Raw genomic sequence first — 26,511 nt, forward strand, 5'->3', positions numbered from 1 at the left:
GACCATTGAACTACAGGCTCAATCCCATTTTGCGCTTCTTTTTTTTTTGTTTTCATTGTTGATGTTAGCATTTTATCGAAGCTCTAAGAGAATTCAAGGGATAACAAATGAAATAATGACAATCACGCAAGCCCATATTTATATGAGAGAATGGAGTACAAAGCAGAAGAAGTGGCAGGCCTTCTTCACAAACTCAAAAAATGGATCCCATCTTCAGATTTTAAGCCTGATAGAGGCGACTAAGTAAAGAACACATGATAGAAAAACAGATATGACCATGATTTTTGGGGGAATCCTTCCTCTGTCACCTCTCAAAACCATGGCTTCATAAATTGGCCAACAGTTTGCCATCACAAAACCAGATATGAACAATTGCACAAACATTTCTTCTAGTTTTCCCTGCTGCAACACTCTAGCAAGCCCCAAAGTGAAAGAGATCAAGTTGATTATGGCAACGGTAGCTAGTGGAACGAAGAATGGGGACGCGACCCCAAAATCAAAGATTCCTTGCTCGTATCGCTTCTGCTGTTCATGGTCGATCACTTTGCTTGTAACATTGAAACCGAAAGCGGAGATTCCGATTAGCTTAAATGTGAATTGGATGAGAGCAAATAGGTAAGATGAAACACCTCTGATCACTCCACCACTTTCTGATTGTCCCTCTGGCTATAAGGAAGTCGATGAGATCTTGTCCGTACCCACCCACAAACAGGTATATGTACAAGTAGCACCATGGATCTGAGACCTACATAATACCCATTATTTTATCAACAAATTTAGGATTATAAGAAAGATTTGGGAGTTTTTTTTTTTTTTTTTTTGGCGGGGGGGAGGGGGGGAGAGAGAGTATAAAAGATTAAATAATCATAACAAATGCCTGGGTTCAAACCTCCTTGATAGCAAAATCCACGTGGAATGGCCAAACCCAAAAAAAGGAGCCACATGTGCCACGTGTAAGCCAACCCTAAAAAGAGGGGCCACACGTGAGGGGAGTGTTAAAGTACAAAAGATTAAATAACACCTTCTCCAACAGCTTAAGCTTTTGGAGTAACTAGTAGTTTCGGGGAGAGAGAGAGAGAGAGAGAGAGAGAGAGAGAGAGAGAGAGAGAGATTACACCTTTGGGAATAAGGGGATTCCATTGAGGAGAGCCAATTGAGGGAGGAAACCATATGTCGTAATGGGAAAAGCCCAAGTAGCCCAATATGCAGGGTGTGCATAGGACATGCCCATGAGAAACGAAATTTTGGTGATACCAAAGGTAAGTGGGCTGTATTTGGAGAAGCCAACCTCTAGAAGCCCAATACACCATCTCTTGTTCTGTGAAAGCACATCGTTGAGATTTATCGGCATTTCACCTGAGAACGCCGGCCTCACAGGGTTGCAGTACACGGACTCCCACCCTTCGGCATGCAGTTTGTAACTCGTGTAGTAGTCCTCTACTAACGATCCATATCGGAAGCCCACCTGCATATTTTAGAACCACATATTATGATCCACCCTAAGGAAAAACTCAAGTGTTTTTAATATATGCAACTAGTATATCTACTTATTTTTCTAAATCAGATACTACAAAAATGTTGGTGGGATCTGTTGTTGATGGAGATCTAAGATCAATTAGTAGTGATGATTCATGGCGTGTAGTCACTTTCCTTAAGACAAATTTTGCCCCCACCAGTAGTGTGCAAAGAGGATCCGCGAATTGCCTCCAAGATACAATTAAGCTTTGTAGGAATATCCTACAAATGTTTGACGACGCTTTGCACAAGCGAAATCAAACCCAAAACACTCTTTGAGAATTACAAGCCTTAGAAAAATTCACTTAAACTGTTTATGTAGAAAAACAGTATTTAGTGCACTGTTTTTGTATACAACTCAACCTTTAAAACAAGAGAGTAGGAGATTTCCAGAGAGGAAAGATCCAGCAATAACTCACTCCCAAAAGACATATTTTCTGCTATTTTTATAGAGCCATAAATGTCTTTTCAATGTGAAAAGCATCTCTTCAAAGTACCATTTAAAATGTTAAAAGCATCCCTTCAAAGTACCATTTAAAATGTTAAAAGCATCCCTTCAAAGTACCATTTAGATTGGCTTGTACAATGGCCGTTAGATCGCACGTCTTCGCGATATAACTAATTTGGATCATTCATAAAGTGTCTATTGAGTTTGAAATCATCCATGACTGTTGTGAAGCAAAAGGACACGAAGATATTCAAATTTGGAAGTGAAAAAATGTGTCCATTTTTCTCCCGAATAGATTTTTGCGTAGCCGCGGTGGACCGGGCTACCCACGGTCGCCCTCCGATATGCTTATGGACTGTTTATTTTTTCCGATCCAAAGAACCGCGGTCGACCGGGCTACCACGGTCGACCGGGCATACCTTTCTGAAAATCATAAACATTTCCAGATTCCAATCCGCGGTCGACCGACCCTGTTTGAAAATCTGTTTTATTTCTCCTTTTATTTGGATAAAACACTTTCAAATATTTTGAATTTACCCAAAACATTTTGAAAATCTCTAACAAAAAATGCAAGGATGATTTAAACTTGTGATCTTTTTCCTTTTATCATTTAGCTTTTTTTTTTAAATGCATCTATTTGCTAGATTAGGGTGTAAGGCCAGTTTTCACTTTTGACCATAATGTCATTTTCAATTATTTTGACATTATTTATGTGAAATTAATGAATTATTATTCAAATTCATTATTGATGTAGGATATAGTTTTAGGAGATAATTAGAAAATTAATTTTTACTTATTAGGGTTATTCTAAAAGTGAAAAATATGATATAAAAATAGGCCACTATATTGGCACTGCAAATAAGCTACTGATATTGGCATTACCATGTTTTAATAATTGCACAAACTCGGCCTGTATTTTCTGGTTTAATTACCTTCTAAGGGCAAATTTGGAAATGTAATAACCTTTGACCGCTGTTTAAATAATAAAAGACAAAATGAGTTTTGCTAGCCTAAAAATATAAGAAATTTTGCTAGCCAATTTTGCGGAAAGACATTTCGCGACAGGCTTCTGCATGTGAGAATGGCCACCACATATGAAATATATTATTAAAACAAAATCTGCCAAAAAGTCAACCTGTTTGGCTGTTCTCACATGCAGAAGCCAGCTGTAAAATGGCTTTCTGCGAAATTGGCTAGCAAAACCCAAATTTCAATTATTCAAAGTTTCTGGTGACAATGACCTTATACTACTAATATGGGGCTTGATAAAGCTTGCATACCTTGGAGCCCCAATTTGTGCCATTTTCATAAGTGCAGCTTGCTACACTTAAGACTGCTTCGGATCGTAAAGACGCCATGGGCCTGTGTTTGTGTTTGAAATCTAGCACTTCCAACTCTGGCGATGATGGGGGCCCATGGAAAGCTTTTCGTTGGAAGAAACATCCACTGCCAACATAGACTGGGCCCAAAAGCCCATCCATCCCACTCGGAATGATCTGAATCAAGCACTTGTATTCACAGCCGTAGATGTCGTTCTTGTTGATACCATGGAAATACGGAGGGAATTGGACAAACGCGAGTTTTTGGGCCTTATTTGGGTCCATGATGTAACACATTGCCCGGCGTGGTGTTTGAGGATCGTTGGAGTACACATCACAATCTAGGGTGAGAATTACCGGTGCATTGCTCATTTCTGCCGATACTCGGAGCTTCATTGTTACATAAAATTAATGAATGAATTAAAACCAACAACATAAATAGTCAACAGGAATGTGTCTTTGTAGACAACGTTTTAAAACCCAGATGCGGGTCAAAACAAATCTTAGTCGACCCAGCCCAAGTGCCCAACAACCCGTGGTTGTGTACCCGGGTTAGCGTGGTCATAACTCAGAAGAGTCAAAGGAGGCTAGTTTGATTGACTTTGAGGAGAGAAAACATAGACTCGGACAAGAACACATCCAAAGGGAGTCGACCCAGGAGAGTCTATTATGACATGGGGGAGTTTTGAAATTATGATTATAGTGTGATGACTTATTTTTAGGTGAAATTATATGGTGCTCGCACATGAAGTCCGGCGTGGGTGGTACGACAAAAGTACCACCCATGATATTTGATCTAACAGCAGCATCTTAAAAAGTGGGCTGCTGTTGTATCAAATACCAATGCGGTGATGCCCACACGCAACTTCATGCTCGGGCATCATATAAAAACTTTATTTCTAAACCCCCCTAACTCTTTGAGTCAATCAATGGCTCGTCTGAGTTGACTCGGATTTACATTGGCTTTTGCCTTTTTTGTGTCTCAAATTTGCTTTACGAAGTCAATTAAAAACTCCCTTGACTGGATTGAGAAAATGAAAACTGACCTCGCCAATCCTTTGGATTCTCAAAACAACGAACTTTTACCCTGATCAAGCTCTCATCTGAGTCTGAGTTTTAAACAAATAATCGATGTACAAATAGAAGTAGATGTGTACATATCAAGGAGGCAATATATTCAAAAACTCTCTGAGTCATTCAATGACACGGCTGAGTCAACTCGGATTTAACTTGGCTGAGTTTTTGTCCGAGTTTGAATTTTGCACCACCAAGTTAATCAAAAACTCCTTTAATTCGACCGTGACTTTGCAGTCATCAGTCATTAAAAACAACACATTTTTCCTTGGCCGAGTTTTCGACTGAGTTTTAAAGTAATTGATTTGTAGTGTGCTTACCAGAGCATTGAGGGCTCCACCCTTGAAATGGTGGGGAGAAGATTTGCATTTTTCTCTAGAGAGATAGACAAGGTTTGGCAATTCATAGCCTGCAACATCTCTGTCTTTGCCACTCTCTAGCAAAACCTGTTCCAAGCATCTCAATTGTGTTTTGTTATATATATATATATATATATATATATATATATATATATATATATATATATATATATATATATATATATGGGAAATGACATCCACACTCTCTTATTTAATAATGGCAGTCCTCTGAAAACATGGTGAGTTCATCCCATTATCAAAATACGGTCGTGTGGCTATCAGTGGCCTAAACATTTTATTCCTAATTGATAGAGACTAAACGTATACCTGAATTACTGTAGGATGGTCTTGCCGAGTGAATCCAGTCGTCCATTTCTTGAAGGCCTTGCGTTCCTCTTCGCTCGTGATCTGATCTTCAATGATGTGCCCTCTCTCTACCACCCTTTGCACCCTATCTTTCATGCTCTCATACATCACCTGCAAAACAAATTATTATATTATTGGAAATAATATACACATCAATCAAACAAACAATTAGTTAGCCTTGAATTGCGGCTTAGAGATGCATTGCAATGCTAATTTTTGAAGATAATTGGAGCCTCTCACTGTGCAAGGAATTTTGATAACTTTTTTGAGCAAAAGATAACTATATTAAAAGTGAGAAAATATTGTTGGAAAATTATCCGTGTACTGGTTGAGAAGAAGATAAGAAGATGCTTCAAGGCGCATAAACGCTTTCCTTAAGACGATATTCGCCTCCACCAGTAGTGTGCAAAGAGGACCACGAACTCGCCTCTAAGATACAATGAAGCTCGGTTCCAAACCGATTGCTTGACGACATTCTGCACTGAACGGAATCAAGCTTGAATCACCCTTGAATTTTTCAAGTAATTGAGACCCAAGTGTTCTGTTTTTGCAGAAAACAAAATACTTGAAGAGAACTTCTAAAATAGTAAAAACAAAAACTTTGTAGAGGTTTAGAGAGAGAGAGAATTGTGCTGGAAATAGCAATTTTGGGTATGCCAAAGTAGAAATCCGAATTCTGTATAGAATGAGTATTTTCTACTGTTTTTATAGAGCTTATGGTGGCTTTTCCCGTTGAAAAACACCATTTCTGGACATCCTTTCAGCGGATTTGAATTCTAACCATTAGATCGTGTCTAATCGCGACTCTACGGGTCAGATCAATCCTGGAGTGACCGTTAGCTTGTGTAAAAACTCTTTCAACTCCGAACCGCTAGATTGCCCATCTATGGTGCAGATCGCACCCTTTGGGCATTTGACCATTGAGTAGATGGGACACCATCCAATGGTCATCTTCCACTAGCTGTTACATTACGACCCGACGCTTCGGATTGCACCCGCTCACGCACTATCCATTGGAGCCCCTAGGCCTGCTAGGCCAACCGTTGGGCCCGAACTCAGGCCCAACCCTATCGAACCATTCGGTCTACCTACATGACCGAGCCAAGTCGATCTTGATCCAACGGTCCGGATCAAATCAGGAAAAATGAAAGGCTCCAATCGCTCCTCGCTACGATGCGCCCTATAGCCCATTGCCCACGCCGCGCGCGCGTGTGCGCGTCCTGTGATTCAACCCAAGGCTAAGACCCATTGAGCACCATAATAAAGTAGAGAAAATAGTAAGCCTTTATAAGCCCAACTTTTTCTTTCTTATGAGTCGGTATGGGACTATCATTTTCACACTACTTTTGCACTCTTCTTTTTCTCTTGTAAAAAGTAACTTTTTTCAAAGAAAAGTTTTTCCTTTTTCCAAAACACACTTAGAAGACATTTTTCGAACACTATCTTTTGACCAAAAAATAAGATTTTGAAAATCAAAATCTAACAAATATTACAATAGGTCAGTGGGCTAAGCTTGAACGCCCAACATACAAGGAATCCCACAAGGCCCCTGATTTAGCAAATCGATTTGCAAGATATAGTTGGCGCTTCTAGGAATATGGACAAAGGAAAGAAGAGATTTCTTCCGAAAACCTAGCTACTCTCTAAGGACCTACACTAGCTCTTATTCTGAGCCCAAGAAATGAATTTATAGGAATCACCTTCCACCTCTATCTTTATTTTTTAGTTTTACCGTAAAAATTTAACTCTTCATTTGAGATTGTGATAACCGATTGTGAGCCCCTAAACCTAGTGTTAGACTCAAAATCAGTTTGGGGGCTACAATCGGATGTCACAATCTCAAACGAAGAGGGCCATAAAATCACAGTTGAAAAGAAAATTGTACTAATTCGATCATATTTTTTTGGGAACTGATATATTCTCCCCTTTTGTTCCCCGGCCCAAGCCTTCCTGTGTAAAAAAAGCAGTCATAAGTACACTAAAGGGCTGGCTCGAGGAAGAAAAGGGTGCGAATATATCACTTCCAGTTTTTGTGATACCTTTATCGCATAGGAGCAAGCACCATCAGCAGTCCGAAAGTAAACCTCCGGGCACCTCACTTCAATCTTATTCTCCCTACAGAAGGGTACCCAGTGCTTGGCAAACTTTGCAGCCTCCATGAAAGCATAGAGAGTGAGCTCCGATCCGCCATCATCCGAAACATAGACCGACATCTTATCTGTTGGATAATCAAACGCCATTACTGAAAGTGCGGTGTTTATGACACCCATGGGGGGCTCTTTGTACGGGTCCGCCGTGCAAATGAATGTGTCGAGCGCCGGAAAATCCCTATCGTCTATTGCTCTTGCAAGGTTCTCGAGATATTCCCAGCGCCGGACTGGCCGCCATCGGAAGGCTTGAGTCGTAGACCACATGAAGGCAAGAATTATATCTGATAGTAACAAAGAAAGGAAGAAAGAGAAAGAACAGAAGCCGATGGAGTGAAAGAGATTAAGGGACCGATGATAGAACAAGAGTAAGATGGCGCACGTGTAAAACACTGCGTGCACGCGATTGAGCATGGCTCGAGGCTCGACCTCGAGCTTGTGAAAAGGTGGGAGTGCTTGATGCTCTCGCATGCCTCCCATCTTCTCTCTTGAAGCAGCTAAGAACAACTGAGTCGTGAGCCTCTCTATTTATAGTCTCTAAGGCCCTGTTCGTTTGAGACTGTGACGACTGATGGATTGTGAGCCCCAAAATGATCTTAACCCTTTGATTAGTGCCCTTCAAATGGATAGATTAAAAAAAAAAAGCAATGATCCACAATCATTAGAAAAGACAAATCAAAGGGTTAAGATAATGGTGCCCTTCAAATGGCTACCAGCCGACCGCTATTCTTTTCTTCTTCTTTTTTTTATGATAAATTTAGTTTCTTCAGTGGTGAGAGGGATAGAGAGGGTGGGAGGAGTGGAGAGACTCGAGAGGGTAAAAAATGAATTGGTGGCCAGAAAAGAAAACCCTAAAAACAAGGAAACAAAAAACAAAAAATCATGGTAGGCCATGTTTGACAAACATGACCTAAATTGATTTCATTTTCAGCAAATGCTCAACGTAAACCTTTTAAAATAATCTGACGTGAGCGGTACACATGACATGCTCAATCAAATTTAATGGATTGGCCCCATCTGGACTATTACCACATGCAGACGTGCTCCTTCGTTCAGTCTAGTACCCTTGGTCGGTTTAGATATAGGAAAAAAAATTCACATAAAAAATTTTACTTGAAAAGTTAGTTTTCAACCATTTGTTTAAATTTTTTGTAAATAGATAAATGATATTCGCACCCCCCCTTAAACGGATAAAATCACCCCCTGTAACGGTTTCTGTGAGAATGATTCACAGTTTGAGGATAAATTTTAACATTTTTCTTTGCCTTTAAACTTAACGAATAACGTTAAAGGGTGGGATTTTATCCGCCGGGGGGGGGGATATTATTCCCCTTTCTTTTTCAGAAATAAAATTTTTTACCCATTTTGTAAGAAAATTCCCTTTCATGTTACACTGGAAATTCTTTTTTTATGAATTTTTTCCCCTGCACCGTGCGTTTGGATTGTCGGAATTAGGCATTGGAGTCGGCATCCTATTACGATTCCACATGATACCCAGATGTATGGTTTGAAAAAAGTGAACAGAATTGACACCGGAGCGGAATTAGAGGGAGAAAATGTAGGAATATTTTTCCTGGTGGAATTCTTATTCCGCTTTGGTTGAAATGCCTTTTTTCTAGAATTTTTATGAATGGCAAAGAATAATATTAGTAGAGAAAAGAAGTAGGGGAAAAGCCCTCGACGATCAAGATGATCAAAACAAAACAAGCTACAAGAGAAACCAAAGCATTACTACACTAAACCTCATCAAAGAGGGAGAAAATTGATGACTTCCAACTCGGGAGGCACCCTCCCTAGCTATATATTTCGGCCACACTGTTAGTGTTAGCCGATCTTATTTTCTTAAATGAGATGTCAATTCCCTCCACCGTATCCAATATCTCGTCAATCCATCTTGATAGGTGTGGAGACTTTTACCACAAAAGGAAAGAGCAGGAGAAGCTGCTGATTATTTAGTTTTGCAATTGAGAGCTGTCACTCGGGAAAAAAAAGAGAAAAAAGAGAGGGCAAGCATTGGCGCAACGGTAAGGTTGCTCTATTGTGACCAGGTGGTCAAGGGTTCGAGTCACGGAAATAGCCTCTCTGCAAAGCAGGGGTAAGGCTGCGTACATCTAGTCCTCCCCATACCCCGCAATGGCAGAAGCCTCGGGCACTGGGCCACCCTTTACTGATCTCGATTATTTTATTAATATGATCCAAAGTGTCTAACATTCATGTTCAATCTTATCGACCAGAAAAAAGAGAAGAGAAGTTAGGTACTCCCAGACTTTTTCTTCAAAGAACTCCTGCCAGGTTCAAGAATTTTAGGAATTTTAGAAGGAATGCATTCATGAAAAAAGAAAAAGGTTGAGATAAAATTGAGGAAAAGATTTTATCAGAAAGTTTGGGAGCACTTGTTAACTGGTGCTCATCCTCTAATATCCACAATCATCTTTATCGAGAAGCCTACCATCAATCTCTCCCCATAATCAAAATCTCTTATTTCCGGCATCTTTATATATTACATTTTGCCATTTTTGATTGAGAATAGGAACTGTGGCTACTGCTGTTTTCCCGGTTTGTTTGTCCCCAATAATTAATTCTCGCTGACTGTGTTCTATAGGGATCAGAAGAGAATTTGTTTACACCCATTTTTGGGCATGTTCAATCATGAGAGACCGAATCACCGGATGATGGCTTGTTTGAACAGAGTAAACAAGGTTACATGCCAAGTTGACACTCTCAATAGATAGAGCAGTAACCGCCTAGAAATTGAGGGGGCGGGCGAATAGTGGAGCCTGAAATAGGCAGTTATCAAGAGTTCCCTACTTGAGAACGTGAGGTAATGGGGAACGGTTAATTGAGGGGGCGGGCGAATAGTGGAGCCTGAAATAGGCAGTTATCAAGAGTTCCCTAATATGGAATCTCAGCTTTATCGATGGCATAGTCGTCTGGAACCTCAGCTTTCATTCCCTTCTAATAATTCTCCCACAGACACAAATAAATTAATCCCCAGGCAAGGTAAACTTGTCCAATTGCCTTGATGCTATATAACTCACAAAACAATGCATCTAGAAAGTTTCATTTAAAATCTGCAATTCGCAGTTCAAACCCAAACATGGTGGACTTTGTCAACCTCAATTGGAGCACCCAATTCCAATGCCTTGATGATTTTATAAGAAAAAATATAAACTAGTGCGGAAGCAATATAAATCAGCATAGAACTCCAATTTTTTTTTTTGGAGTAATAACAGCATAGAACTCTAATTAAGAAGTTTTTATATGGTGTAAGGCCTTACAACTATACGGTAGGGGTGCCACCCTTGATATTTGATCCAACAGCAGCTCACTTTTTGAGAAGCTGCTGTTGGATCAAATATCAAGGATGGTACTGTGACGTACCACCTTTGCGTGTTTATAAGGCCTTTCATCATATACAAACTCCTAATTAAGAACATAAAGAGATAAATTTTGCAAATGGAAAGCTTCCAACCGAAGTCAATGAAGCCTCGTCACATGTTATTGACTCTCCCATAATTTGAGAAAGAGAGATCCATACACAACCAACACTACTACTTGAGAAAAACAAGCACAAAATTTCATTTAGGAGTAAATGTCCAACAATTGAACTCCTCTCAAGTACATATCATAAATATTGCCATTTTGACACACTTTGAAAAATAATATCTATTGAAAACCTTCAACTAACAGGACATAAGTTTGGGAGCATGGATAGATAATCCGTTGCTTACACCCAACCATGAACTAATCTACTAGAGTGACAGCATCTCTTGGTAATTTGAGACTAGCTAGACATGGACTCCAGTCTCCAATGTACTCATCATATTCCGAGTCAAAGAGACGAGCCAAGAAGATCCGTAATCCTTGAGTCAAAGCAACAACATCATCGCATTTGAAGCAAAATCATTGCATTGCCCCTGGACGAACACCTCAATTAAAATATGTGGATGTTCAATTCTCAGCACCCACTTGGGGACTGGCCTTTCTACAGCCCTAATTTTCTTGTTAAGCTCTCACAAGATGAAGCCTGTGGAAAGAATAGAAAATAATCCTATCAACCTTCAATAGATTTGAATGATCTAGTATCGAGAAGCCTACCATCAATCTCTCCCCAGAATCAAAACCTCTTATGTCCGGCATCTTTATATATTACATTTTGCCATTTTTGATTGAGAATAGTAATTGTGGCTACTGCTGTTTTCCCGGTTTGTTTGTCCCCAATAATTAATTCTCGCTGACTGTGTTCTATAGGGATCAGATGAGAATTTGTTTACACCCATTTTTGGGCATGTTCAATCATGAGAGACCGAATCACCGGATGATGGCTTGTTTGAATAGAGTAAACAAGGTTACATGCCAAGCTGACACTCTCAATAGATAGAGCAGTAACCGCCTAGAAATTGAGGGGGCGGGCGAATAGTGGAGCCTAAAATAGGCAGTTATCAAGAGTTCCCTACTTGAGAACGTGAGGTAATGGGGAACGGTTAATTGAGGGGGCGGGCGAATAGTGGAGCCTGAAATAGGCAGTTATCAAGAGTTCCCTACTTGAGAACGTGAGGTAATGGGGAACGGTTACCTGAATAAAACTATAAATAGAGATGTCATGATAAGAGAAAGAGGTCCCACAACCAACATCAAACATGTCTTAGCATTTATCTTTTATCATTTACTTAGTTGTAGCTGTTCCGAATCGGATTAAGAAGCAATGAATTCATCTTCCCAAATGAGTCTTTCTCTTTAATTCGCTATCCCCCGCATTGACGCATGTTGTCATTCATTCCGTTAGTTAGCTAACCAAACGGTCTGTCGATCTTGAAAAGTCATTTTCATTGTGCGTGCATCGGAGGCGTCGTTTACGTTCTGCTCACATTGACTTTTCCCCCACAAGTTGTTCATATTCTATGCATGTAGACATGTCGTTCACATTATGCATGTGAAGACATCCGCACATTTCGCGTCACGTCGTACTGTAAAAAGTCCTTTCCATCTGTGTAAGAACAGAGGAGCCTAAGGAAGAAGTAACATTCCCCTATTCTCAATCGCATGACATCCAATCCCAAGGGACGGAAACGTTTCGGTCGCCGACCCCTCAAATTGAGTTCTGATCTGCCTCTCAGGAGGCTGGCATGCCCACACATTCACAACACACTCACACGTGCACTGACCGACCACGTCGGACGATTTTACGCCGAACAGAATGATATCTAGATAACCAAGCAATAGTCTGAAACCACTTTTCTAGCCACTACTCAAGCTCCAAGCTCAAACGCACAAGATAAAACACATTTATGAAAAATTCAACAATTAGGACTCCCCTGCGAAACAACCCACAAACACACTATCCTTGTCCAACAGATACTAAGAACAATGCGAAAAAAAACCGAATTATTACGATAATGCCACTACAAAGAAAATACTGCTACCACTTCCTAAACAGGCAACAAATAAAAATTCTCTATCAACAACTTCAAAATACAAGAACAAAATGAAATGTGAGGAGATTGAGATTATTATTATTTTTTGATTACCTCTTTGTACTTCTGAGTGTGAGAGGCGTTCTTCTTCGGACATGTCGGGTCTCAAGACGACCATGGTCTCGTACTGGCAGAGCCCCAACGGGCACTGGGGCTCCTCTTTGTCCTCTACGGCAATAGCCGAGGGGGGTTCTCCCTCGTCTTCTCCCCTTCCTCCTTCGAAGAACGAACCTGAGAAATCTAGGGCTAGGGCTCGGATGGGAAGGCGAGGGACTTTTTATCTAGGGCTTGGTTGTAGGGTAGTGTGAATGGGGAAAAAGGATAAGGAGGTGAACTAACCTCCGTCGCGACTAAGACTAACTACCAAAACATCAAACATAATTTACGATAAATTCGCACCCCTGGAGGACAATATGCACCCTGTTTAAGGTGAATTGTGTTGTGGCCTATGGGCAGACTTCGAGGCTTTTTTAACGTTACAAGGGGTGCAAATTATCCTAGAGGGGGTGCGAATAAATCATTGGCCATATTTAATACCTGAAATTCCCTTCCATTTTTAGCTTTGTGTTTTTGGCTTCCTGTGGTATGGAGATTTTATAGTCCGGGTTTTTAAGGAAGTACACTGGGTCCACTTCAGAGGATGATATAAACCGTTCATTTGTTGGCACATAAGTTAAATAGGCAGTACGTTATTGATCATCTCCATAGGATGATCCAAAACCTCCGACCTATAGAGTTTTCTATAATGTATGGGGTTTGGATCATCCCATGGAGATAATGTATGGGGTACAGCCTATTTATGTCGTGGCCCAACAAATGAACTGTTTAGATCATCCTATCATCCTGCAAATAGGCCCCACTGTACTTTCTGAAAAGTATTGGACACTCACCGTATTTTGACAATAATGTCCCGTATATACACCCCTTCTAAACTCCAAATTTTTACAAGCTTCTGCTTGTAGTACTCACAAGTCACAAGAGCATTGAAGAAAGAGTTGAATGCCTCAAATAAGCTCATTTCCCACACTAGTGGACTGGGATGGGAATCCGATTCTACATATTGAAGGATCTCTCCATTGCACTGATCATACCGTTTAAGATTATGACAACCGATTATGAGTACGAAACCAATTATTCGACTCAAATTTAAACATAATTTTGACTACCATAATAAGTTTGGCTCTTGTCATAATCTTAAACGAACAGGGCCTTAGCAATTGCTTAAATGCTTCCATTGTTCGTAGATAAGCTAGGGCAACAGCTAAATGTAGTCTGACTAGAAAGGGAGACTGCGAGGGCAATTAAAATTGGGGCACCAAAAATGTAGAATATTATCAAGAATTTCTCATTTATTCGGTGAATTTTGCAATGACCTTGACCGTTGAGCTAGAGGCTTAATACCATTTATGAGCCTTTTTTATATATTTTTTTGCTTTCAATGATAATGTTAGCCATGTAAAATTTAGAGAAGACTTCACTAATTTCTGAACGAATTACATTCAGAGTCAATGGAGCTTACATAGAGCACTTACATGATAAACATAGAAAGAAAAATATGATATAGATGGAAAGAGATATGAATAGAATATTCTAATCCAACCTAGTTACTAATTTAATGTAGCTGCCTAATCTAGCTAGTTTACCTCAATTGATCAACTTGCCTAATCTAACACAATGATGATCTACCCCCAATCCAACATATGGATCTTACATATTCTAAGTTTCTAACAAGCCATTCTATGAAATGCTCTTAAACGAATTAAAGGGATAACAAATGAAACTACTATAATCACATAAGCCCATATTTATATGAGAAAATGAAGTACAAAGCAGAAGTTGTAGGCCTCCTTTCCCATTCGGAAAATTGGTCTCATCACCCGATTTAAAGCGTGATAGAGGCCACTAAATAAAGACCCCAAGCTAGAAAAATAGATATGACCATGGTTTTCATGGGAATCCTTCCTCTGTCCCTTCTCAACACCATGGCTTCATAAATTGGCCAACAGTTAGCCATCACAAAACCAGATATGAACAATTGCACAAAAAAATCTTCTAGTTTTCCCTGTTGCAACACTCTAGATGCCCCCACAATGAAGGAGATCAAATTGATTACGGCAACTGTAGCGAGCGGAAGGAACAACGGGCAGGCGACCCCGAACTCGAAGATCCCTTGCTTGTATCGCTTGTTTTGTTCATCATCGATCACTTTGCTTGTAACATTGAAACCAAAAGAGGAGATTCCAATTAGCTTGAATGTGAATTCGATGACTGCAAAGAGGTACGATGAAACACCTCTGATCATCCACATCCTCTGATCACTCCACCACCTTCTGATTGTCCCTCCAGCTATAAGGAAGTCGATGAGATCTTGGCCGTACCCACCCACGAAAAGGTACACGTACAAGTAGAACCATGGATCTGAGACCTGTGTAATGTTTATTATTATTATTATTTTTTTTTTTTTGAAATAGCAATGTTTATTATTTTATCAACATCAGAATTATCAGAGAGAGAGAGAGAGAGGTGCGACTTAGGCCGGGCTGGGTCAGGTTGAGGCCAACCCTAATACCCTAGCCCAACCAGAGACCCCATTCCCTCAACCCTAACCTGACCCAACGTGAGCCATGGGTCGATGATGGTCAACACTAACCCAACCCGCCACTAAGTCTATCAGCCCTAACCCAGCCCATCTAAACCCTTTTTTTTCCAAATCGGATCGGGTAGAGTTGGGTTCTAGCCTAGGGCAAAAGTACAAAAAAAATACAAAAAAAAAAAAAAAAAAAACACAAAATCATAACACTGAGATATTTATAATCATGACAAAATTATAAGACAGAGGTCGGGTTCGGGGTGGGTTGGGTTGGGTTGCCCCCGATTATGGCTTTCCCAACCCAACCTGAGCCAAATTTGGTTGAACCCTTCGGGTTCAGGTTGAGCCTGACACAAGTTGCACCCCCTCACACATATATATATATATATATATAGAGAGAGAGAGAGAGAGAGAGAAGGGGGTGGAGGGGTTTCTTGTACCTTTGGGAATAAGGTGATTCCATTGAGGAGAGCCAATTGAGGGAGGAAACCATATATTGCAATGGGAACAGCCCAAGTAGCCCAATATGCGTAGTGTGCATAGCACATGCCCATTAGAAATGAAATTCTGGTGATACCAAAGGTAAGGGGATTGTATTTGGAGAAGACAACCTCTAGAAGCCCAATACACCATCTTTTGTTCTGCGAAAGCACGTCGTTTAGATGGATCGGCATATCACCCAAGAAAGCTGGCCTCGTCGGTTTACAAAACACGGACTCCCACCCCTCGGCGTGTAGTCTGTAACCCGTATAGTAGTCCTCTACTAGCGATCCATATCGGAAGCCCACCTGCATATTTTAAGCAACATATTTTGATCCAACCACAATTACAAAGTTTGAATACAAGAATAATTCACCAAGGCAAGTATTCAAAAACAAAAATGAGAAATGCTTGGGAAGAGTTAGAAAAAAATAAGGAAGAACTCATGTGCTTTTAATATATGCAACAAGTATATCCATAGTAACAAGTATATTCAAAAACAAAAATGAGAAATGCTTGGGAAGAGTTAGAGAAAAATAAGGAAGAACTCATGTGCTTTTAATATATGCAACAAGAATATCCATAGTTACTGGAAACTTTCTAGTTGGATGGCAAGCTCTCTTCCCCACAAACTTGCATCGGAAGCTAAGTTCTTCCGCTTTCCAAATTTTGGAGAAGCATGCTTCCCAGACGCTTCCTATTCCTACATGTTTCCACTCAATTGAGATTCCTATTTAGGTGATTATTTCTTCCCAAATGAATATTTTCTCCTTTTGATAATGCTTAAAGAGCATATTTAAAAATTAAAAAAAAACAGAGAGAGCATTTAAAGCGTAAAAAAATGTCTCAATTGAAATGAAAATTATGTGGATCTTTTTTCAAAAATCTTAATATTATATATGTATGTATGGTGTATGAATAAAACATGTGAAATTGTAAATTCCTAAAACTTGTAATTCTAATTAGTCATGAAGTCTTATTTTCTATTTGTAATCCTTACCTATATTAACCCTTCCCCCCTAACCTATTACAATCCTATTCTTTCTATGTACTTGTTCGCTTCTAATGAACTTCCTGTATGCTTCATGTTGACTTTCAATGACGCAACCCATACATTTTCTCTTTACTTTCTTTAGAGCTTTGTCGCTCCCCGCATTTTCTCTTTTCTAAACCCCTTGCTTTCCACATCACTTCTCGCACCTGCTTCCCACTCTGGCAACTATGAGTATATCTACTTATTTTTCTAAATCGTATACTACAAAAATGCATGTAAGGATAATTTAAACTTGTAATCTTTTTTCTTTTATCATTTATCTCTTTTTAAAAAAATGCATCTATTTGCTAGATTAGGGGGTAAGGTCACTTTTCACCATAATGTCATTTTCAATTATTTTGAACTCACAATATTTATATGTGATGAATTAGGTGAAACTGATGAATTACTATTCAATTTCATAATTAATTCGGAAATTTGCATTTAATTAGAAAAATAATTTTGTAATTACTTGTGTTACTCTAAAAGTACAAAATACGAGATATAGAAAGTATACGATATTGGCACTGCAAATAGGCTACAGATATTGGCACTACAAATAGGCTACTGATATTGGCACTACGGTGTTTTAATAATTTCTCAAACTCAGCTTGTCTTTTCAGTTTTAATTAAATAAAAGACGAAATGAGTTAATGCAATTATCAAAACACGGTAGTGCCGATATCATTAGCCTAAAAATATTATAATTTTAAATTATTCGAACAATTTTGCACCTATGATCCTATGCCCCTCTTTTTTACTTGGGACAGCCAACTCTTTTTTTACACAGGGGCTGATGTACTTCACATGGGAAGGAGTCAACGGGCCTGATTGCCACGAACACTGAAGCAGGCTGTCCCATGTAAAGAAAATGGGTGAATTCATCATTTCCCTCCAATTTATACTACTAATATGGGGCTTAATAAACCTTACCTTGGATCCCCAATTTGTGCTATTTTCATAAGTGCAACTCGCTACATGTTGTGCAGCACTTAAGACGGCTTTGGATCGAAGAGACTCCGCAGACCTGTGATGGGAATCTAGCACTTCTAACTCTGGCAATGATGGGGGCCCATCGAAAGCTTTTCGTTGGAAGAAACATCCAGTGCCAACATAGCTTGGGCCCACAAGCCCATCCATCCCAATCGGATTGATCTGAGCTGCGCGCTTGTATTCACAGCCGTAGATGTCGTTCTTGTCGATACCATGGAAGTACTGAGGGAATTGGACAAACGCGAGTTTTGGCGCCTTGTTTGGGTCCATGATGTAACACATTGCCCGACGTGGGGCTTGAGGATCGTTTGAGTACATATCACAATCGAGTGTGAGAATCACCGGTGCATTGCTCATTTCTGCTGATACCCGGAGCTTCATGGATACATAACATTAATGAATACATTAAAATCAGTAACATAAATATTTAACTGGAATGTGTTATTGTAGACAATGTTTTAAAATGCGGATCCATGTCAAAAGGTTGATACTCTACACAGCCAAATTTAAAAGGGAGTCGACACGAAAGAGCATACGATGACACATTGGAGTTTTGAAACTATGATTGTAGAGTGTGATGATGCACTTGTTTCTAAACTCCCCAAACTCCTTGAGTCACTCAAAGATGTGTCTGAGTCGACTCGGACTTCCTATGACTTTGTTCTTGTTCGGGTCTCGAGTCTGCTACACAAGGTCAATTAAAAACTCCTCTAACGCAGCTGAGTAAATGAAAATTGACCTAGCCAATTCTTCGCTTTCTCAAAACAACATAATTTTACCTTGACCGAGTTCTCATATGAGTCGTTTTAAACCCCAAAGAAATAACCGATGTACGAATAGAAGTAAACCTAAGGTGTATAATATCTTCTAGAATGTATAAAACAGTCAAAATTTCGGCATAACTAGGAGGCAATAGGGCAATCTATTCCAAAACACTGCGAGTCTTTGTGAAGGTTTATACACACCCATTTTTACCTCCACAAATCGTAAGGTTGGGATGACCCTATAGATCTGATTTTTTGGGCACACCCTATCTATGTGAGGGCCCATAAGATGAATGGTTTGGATCACCCAAACAATGTAACCCCACTGTATTTTAAGCTAGGGTGTAGGTAAGTTATCTACTCTAGAGAGTAGGAACTCTTCTCAATTATGGAATAGTATTGTGCTTACCAGGGCATTGAGGGCTCCAGCCTTGAAATGGTGAGGAGAAGATTTGCTTTTCTCCCTAGATAGATAGACAAGGTTTGGCAATTCATAGCCTGTAAGATCTCTGTCTTTGCTACTCTCTAGCAAAACCTGTTCCAAGTATCGCAATTGCTTTGTTATATATAAGAAAGGGAATTGATATCTACACTCTCTTGTTTAGTAATGGCACTCCTATGTAAAACAAGGTGAGTTCGCCCCATTATCAAACATGGTCATGCGGATATCACCAGGCTAAACATTTTATTCCTAATTGATAAGAGACTGCAGATAAACCTGAATTATTGTAGGATGGTCTTGCCGAGTGAATCCTGTTGACCATTTCTTGAAGGCATTGCGTTCCTCGTCACTAGTGATCTCATCTTCACTGATGTGCCCTCTCTCTAACACCCGTTCCACCCTGTCTTTCATGCTCTCATACATCACCTGCAACACAAATTATTATATTATAAAATACTACAATGTCGTTGCAGTCCACTGCCTTTAACTGTTCTCGACTCTCATAACTATATATACTAGAGATTTTTACATGGTAGTTGTACGTGTAGGCACACAGGAAGCCAAAAGTACAGTGGGGCCTACTCTATTGGATGATCTGAATCCTCCAATTGTTGGTCTGTCCCATAGATAGGCCTTGACCCGCTAGTGGCCTCTTCAAGCAGCGAGGATGGAGAGGAGCTTCACAAGGCATGATCCAACCCCGGGACAGAGCCAGAGGGGGGGCAAGTGTGCCCCCCCTAAAAATTGAAAAATTCTCAATTTCTCAGGATCTATATAAGTATGGGCAAAGTGAGGGGATGAGAACATAGTGTTTTTTTCAACTTCGAATAATCTGTGTACAAAATTGTCAAAAATTGTAATTGTAAGAAATTGACTCTTGCAATTAATACCTCTCTCTAGGATGAGAACATAGCCATTTTTTTCAACTTCGAATAATCTGTGTACAAAATTGATGAAAATTGTAATTGTCAGAAATTGACTCTTGCAATTAATACCTCTCTCTCTCTCTCTGGGATGAGAACATAGCGTTTTTTTCAACTTCGAATAATCTGTGTACAAGATTGTCCCAAATTGTAATTGTCAGAAATTGACTCTTGCAATTAATATCTCTCTCTCTCTCTCTCTCTGGGATGAGAACATAGCGTTTTTTTCAACTTCCAATAATCTGTCTACAAAAGTGTCCAAAATTGTAATTGTGAGAAATTGACTCTTGCAATTGACACCTCTCTCTCTCTCTCTCTCTGGGATGAGAACATAGCGTTTTTTTCAACTTCAAATAATATGTGTACAAAATTGTCCAAAATTGTAATTGTCAGAAATTGACTCTTGCAATTAATATCTCTCTCTCTCTCTCTCTCTCTCTCTCTCTCTCTCTCTCTCTGGGATGAGAACATAGCGTTTTTTTTCAACTTCCAATAATCTGTGTACAAAATTGTACAAAATTATAATTGTCAGAAATTGACTCTTGCAATTAATACCTCTCTCTCTCTCTCTCTCTCTCTCTCTCTCTCTCTCTCTCTCTCTCTCTCTCTCTCTCTCTCTCTCTCTCCAGCGAACTAAAAATCTCCTATGACATTGTGGATGGATTTGTGGTCCACAAATGAACGGTTCGATCATCCTCTGAAGTGGGGCCTAGATGAAAACTGGAATTCACGCATACACACACCATATAAAATCTCCACTGATACGCTCAAAATATATCAATTATAATATGGTGTAAGCTCGTATAGTTCAAATTATTTTTTTAAAAGTATTGTATAACTTACCATAGGATGATCCAAGCTGTCCATTTGATGGGCCACATCGTAAATACACTGCACCCCAATGAAAATGGTTTTTGGGGTGCAATGTATTTACGATGTTAGGGTCATAGCCCAAAAACTCATTTCAATAGGATGATCATAGGCCACATCGTAAATACATTGCACCCCAATGAAAATGGTTTTTGGGGTGCAATGTATTTCCGATGTTAGGGTCATAGCCCAAAAACGCATTTCAATAGCATGATCCTAGATCGTACTACGATCTGTATTGGAATTGCATATTATGGGGACCTTTCATAGAGCTAGGATCGTTCTATTGAAATGAGTTTTCTGGCATAGCCTTACATTGTGGCCTATCAAATGAACGGTTTGGATCATCATATGGTAAGTTGTATAATACATTTTGAATGATACCAGACTACACGAACTTTCACCATCCCAAAACAAATTACCCATGCCATGCTAGGAGTGTTAAATAGTGGGCCCCCACCCATCAAAACATGTGTAATATAATTTGGTCCCACTACATGAAATGTAAGGGAAAAGTTATACTAGTCCCCTTTTTTACTTGGGAGAAACCCTCTAGTGTAAAAGAGTAATGGGCCTCACCCATGTTCTGCCCCTCAAGCAAATTCCTAGCTCCGCCCCTGATCCAATTGACTCTGGCCTCTATTACTGCCCTGTGTCAAAGTACTTGCTCCTCGATTCTCGACCTTGACTATTACCTCTTTGTCCTTATATGTAAAGCGAGGCAGCACACCTAGACACGGCACCACACCCCTGCTCTCGGCAGTCCGTCGGGCCAGACCTTCTTGAAGGATTCACTCCACCAGGATTCGCATACCGAAGCAGGCACGGACAACGAAGGACCAGAGAGCCCTAAGAGCCCGAAGATCGCCAAGGAGAATTTACATTGCCTGCTTCAAAATGGAAGTGCTAACAATCGCTTGAGCAGTCAAAGATGGGACCAAGTTGGGACACAGCTTCAACTAATTCACAAAAGCCAAGATGGTTTCTAGGTTTAGAGTCTATGGTTTAGGGTTTAGGATTTCAGGTTTAGAGTTAAAAGTTTGGGGATCACGTGTGCAATTACACATGAAACCAAAAAGTAGAGTGTGCTCACATAATTTGATGATCTAAGGCATTCATTTGTTGGTCTCCATTGTAAATATGCAACACCCAACCATCTTCCCCTAGACCCTAGCCCTTTAATTTATGAAGAGCACCTATAATATCGGAGGGTTAGGATCAAACGTGTATTCTACATATGAATAATGTTTGTGCGAGAAAAAAATTGTTAGCTCCCGATGTTATTTAAGACTTTATAGATGTGAAATTTTCTTATACTATTAAATACAATATAAATGTAAATTTCTTTATACCGTCTAAGTATAATATTCAATAAAATTTCTCTTTAACTATAAAATACCTTACAGTTTTAAAACTTTGGCTTTATTTTTTTGTTTTACCGTAAAAGTTCGGCCTTGCTCATTTAAGATTGTGACAACCGATTGTGATATCCGCGCTCTCGTTGAGCAGGGCCTCATAAAATCATGATTGAAAAGGTTTGGAGGCTCACAATCGGTTGCCACAATCTAAAATGAGCAGGCCTCATAAAATCACGATTGAAAAGAAAAGGGAAATGAAATCAGCACTTCAATGTTTTGATATCCACACTCTCCTTGCTTGTCTTTTAGTATTTAATGAGCTTGTGAGAGCTTTTGGAAACTGTAATAATTAGGGGTGGTTATTCGGTTATAACCGATCCGAATAAACCGAAATTTGATAGCCGAAATAATTTCGGTTATCAAATTTCGGTAACCGAAACCGAACCGAAATTCCTAAAAACCGAACCGATTAACAATTCAGTTATTTAGTTATAACCGAATAACCGAATTGTGGGAGAAAAAGAGGGAAAAAAGGAAAATCTCGGTTTGGATCGGAGGGCTAGGATCATCCGATCGAAATGATTTTTTGAGCACAACCTAATTAAGTTGTGATCAATCAAATGGACGATTTTGATCATCCTACGGAGTGTACATATAGCACTTTTTTTTGGAAAAAAATGGTTTTCATCCATAATTTCGGTTATTCGGCTAACCGATTTTTTTTTGAGATAACCGAAACCGAATAACTGAATTTCCAAAAAAAAAAAACCGAAACTGAAACCGAAACGAAAAGAAAAAAAACCGAACCGAACCCACCGAACCGAACGGTTATAACCGAATAAAGAACACCCCTAGTAATAACCTGTTGACAGGCTTTCAACTACTAAAAGATAAGCTACTGGAACGTGATATCAAAACAATGGAGTGTTGACATCATTTCCCAAAACAAATTTGTACTCATTCATATTTTTTGGGGGGTGATGATAGTTTCACCCCCCTCAGTACTTGTGCCCCCCAGAACGTGATTTGACATAAAGTTGCCCACTTTTCACGTCAAATCAGGTTATAAGTGGGGTGTGCACGTAATGCAGGGGTGGTGAAAATATCATCTCCCTTTTTTTGGGAACTGATATATTCTCGCCCTTCCTGTGAAAAAAAGCAGTAATAACTCATAACTCATAAGTACACTAAAGGGGTGTCTCGAGGAAGAAAAGGCGGCGAATATATCACTTCCAATTTTTGTGATACCTTCATTGCCCCGGAGCAAGCAGCATCAACAGTCTGAAAGTAAACCTCAGGGCACCTCACTTCAATCTTATTCTCTCTACAGAAGGGTACCCAGTGCTTGGAAAACTTTGCAGCCTCCATGAAAGCATAGAGAGTGAGCTCAGATCCGCCATCATCCGAAACATAGACAGACATCTTATCCGCTGGATAATCAAAAGCCATTACTGAAAGTGCGGTGTTAATGACACCAATGGGGGGCTCTTTGTACGGGTCCGCCGTGCAAATGAATGTGTCTAGAGCCGGAAAATCCCTATCGTCTATTGTTCTTGCAAGGTTCTCGAGATATTCCCAGCGCCGGACCGGCCGCCATCGGAAGGCTTGAGTCGTAGACCACTTGAAGGCAAGAATTATATCTGATAGTAACAAAGAAAGGAAGAGAGAGAAAGAGCAGAAGCTGATGGAGTGAAAGAGATTAAGGGACCGATGATAGAACAAGAGTAAGATGGCGCACGTGTAAAACACTGCGTGCACGCGATTGAGCATGGCTCGAGGCTCGACCTCGAGCTTGTGAAAAGGTGGGAGTGCTTGATGCTCTCGCATGCCTCCCATCTTCTCTCTTGAAGCAGCTAAAAACAACTGAGTCGTGAGCCTCTCCAGTTATAGTCTCTAAGGCCCTGTTCGTTTGAGACTCTGATGGATAATGAGCCCCAAAATGATTATTGGACCAATAAACATTTTGGGGCTCACAGTCGATCCGTTGTCACATTCTCAAACAAACAGGCCTAAGCATGATGTCAGTACCCCTCGTTACATACATACCACTCATTCTTTATCCAGACTAGGGGTGCAACTTGAGTCGGGCTTAACCCAAACAAAATGGGTTCGACTCGATTTTGGGTTGGGTCGGATTGGGTTGGTGTTGAGGTCTTGAACAACCTGACCTAAGCCCGAACCCAACCTTTGTCCTCTAATTTTATTGTGATTTTCAAAATCTTAAGGTTGTTGGTTTTTTTTTGTTTTTCATCCCAAGCTAACTAGAACCCAATTAAGAAAAAACAGGTTAGATGGGTCATATTAAGGTTGAGAAATTTAGAGGTAGGTTGGGTTAGAGTTGACCATCCTCAGGTTGGAGTTAACCATCCTCGACCCGAGGCTTGGGTTATAGGCTGGGTCATGTCGGGTTGAGGGGATGCTATCTCCGGCCTCAACCTGACCCGACCCAGCTCAAGTTGCAATCCTACTAATACCTTTCTCACTGCCGCTTATAATTTTCAATTAAGAGCACTCTGCCATCCGACCAGAAAATCAGACTGCTTGTCATGCATGTGAGCCCGACCACATACCAAATAGGACAAAAGTGCAATCTGACGCAACTTGTCAGTTGATCCAAATCATTCAATCATACATATGCCCTTTATGCTTATCATGAATATAATGAACTCGGAATCTTGTACATCGAATGATCTTAACCTTCTAATATAATCAGACGTGAGCGGTTCGCATGACATGCTGAATCAAATTTAATGGATTGGCCCCATCTAGACTATTACCACATGCAGACGTGCTCCTTCGTTCAGTCTAGTACCCTTGGGGCGGTTTAGATAGAGGAAAAAAACAAAACAAGCTACAAGAGAAACCAAACCAAAGAGGGAGAAAATCGATGAGTTCCAACTCGGGAGGCACCCTCGCTAGCCGATCTTATTTTCTCAAATGAGAGGTCAATTCCCTCCACCCTATCCAATATCTCGTCAATCCATCCTGAAATCTCCAATGATATCTTGTGTCTTCCTTCAACCATGCTGTTACATTCAGATAATCTCCTTCCGCTATTACCTTATTGGTCCACCATCCTTTTCAGTAGCTACAAAATTCTTTGTTTTTTTCCAATAATTTGAGCCAATAATAACATCATTTAACTTATAACAATGTTAATTTAGCCCTGTGATATATGCATGGTTTTAAATTTCGACCGAAATCTGAAATTTCGGACCAGAGACCAACACTGAAATCACATATACCTGAAACGCTAAATTATTTCGGCGCAATTTCGGAAATTTCGGTCCGAAATTTCGTCCAAGGCTGGACATGTCAGCATGTGATGAATCATGGGTTTCTATGCAGCCATGCCATGTGCTCTCCATGCACTCAACCTCTCCAAACTTCTTAAGTAGACGAGTCACCTTCCAGTTGCTCTCCATGCACTCAACCTCTCCAAACTTCTCACCCAGGTATTCATGCAACTCTTTTATTTTTAAACTGCAAAGGGGGTGGGCCAGGAAAGAAATGGGTGCGAATATATCATTGCCCTTTGTATTTTCATTAATTAATCTTCTTTTTGTGGGTGTGAAGGGGATTTCACACCTGTATGTACGACTGAGCTTGCAAAGATGGCTGAATACGCAAAAGAGTTTGAGAAGCGAGGAGTGAAGCTCCTTGGTTTTTCATGTGATGACATCCAATCACACAGAGAATGGATCAAGGACATTGAAGCATATGCTGTAAGCCAATTTCTTAATTTGAACTGTTCATCTTGTGGGTCCTATTCCGGAGATGCCCCAACCCAAAAAAGCACTCATTCGACTATCCTTCCTTACCGTCAAATAAGCGAGACGAGAGAAATCTCATTGGAATGTACGGTTAGGATTGTGCGATGGGGTCTCATGGATGCCTCGAATTTGATACTTCCACCTTTTTTTGCATGGTGTGAAATTCCGGAAATTTCGGATGAAAATTCGGTAATTTGGACGAAATTTCGGACAAAATTACCGAAATTTAGGTAATTTCGCCCAAAATTTCCTACCATTTATACTTTCGATTTATTATTAAATCGGGTTTAAGAAAACGAAATTTCGACCGAAATTGCAGGTCGAAATTTTCACCGAAAAAAAATGTTTCCAGTCATTGATTTCGACCGAAATTTCGGAAACTTGGGGTCCAAAACCGGTTCCAAAACCGAAATTTTAAACCATGGATATATGTTCACACCTGTCCCACACGAGGACTTGTGTATGATTTGGAACCCCTTCCTATGGTGGAGAATCATGGGGTAACCCTAATGGTCCTACAAAAATAGACATTTTAACCTAATAATAGATCAAGGAGCTAAAATTAGAGATGCAACTTTGGCCG

The 26,511-nt window shown here is 40.0% G+C and overlaps 1 protein-coding gene and 1 pseudogene across 5 annotated transcripts; both read right to left on the minus strand.

Annotated features, from left to right (window-relative positions):
- Window positions 1–113: 113 nt before the first annotated feature.
- LOC143847545 (cellulose synthase-like protein G3) lies at window positions 114–7,734 on the minus strand (annotated as a pseudogene). Its single transcript, XR_013235071.1, has 6 exons — window positions 7,121–7,734; window positions 5,043–5,192; window positions 4,677–4,802; window positions 3,244–3,672; window positions 1,118–1,465; window positions 114–745 (listed from the first exon to the last, which is right to left on the minus strand). The product of XR_013235071.1 is annotated as a cellulose synthase-like protein G3 (transcript).
- A 6,749-nt stretch (window positions 7,735–14,483) lies between these two features.
- LOC143847546 (cellulose synthase-like protein G3) lies at window positions 14,484–24,075 on the minus strand. Of its 4 annotated transcripts, none has more exons than XM_077356426.1 (6): window positions 23,404–24,075; window positions 19,281–19,430; window positions 18,972–19,097; window positions 17,739–18,173; window positions 15,733–16,080; window positions 14,484–15,127 (listed from the first exon to the last, which is right to left on the minus strand). In XM_077356426.1, the coding sequence occupies exons 1-6, from the start codon at window positions 23,989–23,991 to the stop codon at window positions 14,585–14,587; spliced, it is 2,190 nt and encodes a 729-aa protein (XP_077212541.1). In that variant the 5' UTR covers window positions 23,992–24,075; the 3' UTR covers window positions 14,484–14,584. The 4 variants fall into 4 exon arrangements, with proteins under 4 accessions (XP_077212541.1, XP_077212544.1, XP_077212543.1 ...); XM_077356429.1 differs by lacking the exon at window positions 23,404–24,075 and adding an exon at window positions 21,377–21,678; XM_077356428.1 differs by lacking the exon at window positions 23,404–24,075 and adding an exon at window positions 19,534–19,910.
- Between the last annotated feature and the right edge of the window lie 2,436 nt (window positions 24,076–26,511).

The sequence above is a fragment of the Tasmannia lanceolata genome, unplaced genomic scaffold, assembly GCF_043159265.1.
Source record: "Tasmannia lanceolata isolate RefF3 unplaced genomic scaffold, GAP_Taslan_0.1 ptg000015l, whole genome shotgun sequence".
NCBI lineage: Eukaryota > Viridiplantae > Streptophyta > Magnoliopsida > Canellales > Winteraceae > Tasmannia > Tasmannia lanceolata.

Bases quoted from the DNA above. Each gene is read 5' to 3' on its own strand.
- LOC143847546 (XM_077356426.1), bottom strand. From the start codon at position 23,991: ATGGGAGGCATGCGAGAGCATCAAGCACTCCCACCTTTTCACAAGCTC. The intron at 18,174-18,971 runs GTAAGCACAATA...GTATCCATGAAG, and splicing joins CTGGAGCCCTCAATGCCCTG to CTCCGGGTATCAGCAGAAAT. The intron at 16,081-17,738 runs GTAAGGTTTATT...TAAAATATGCAG, and splicing joins GCACAAATTGGGGATCCAAG to GTGGGCTTCCGATATGGATC.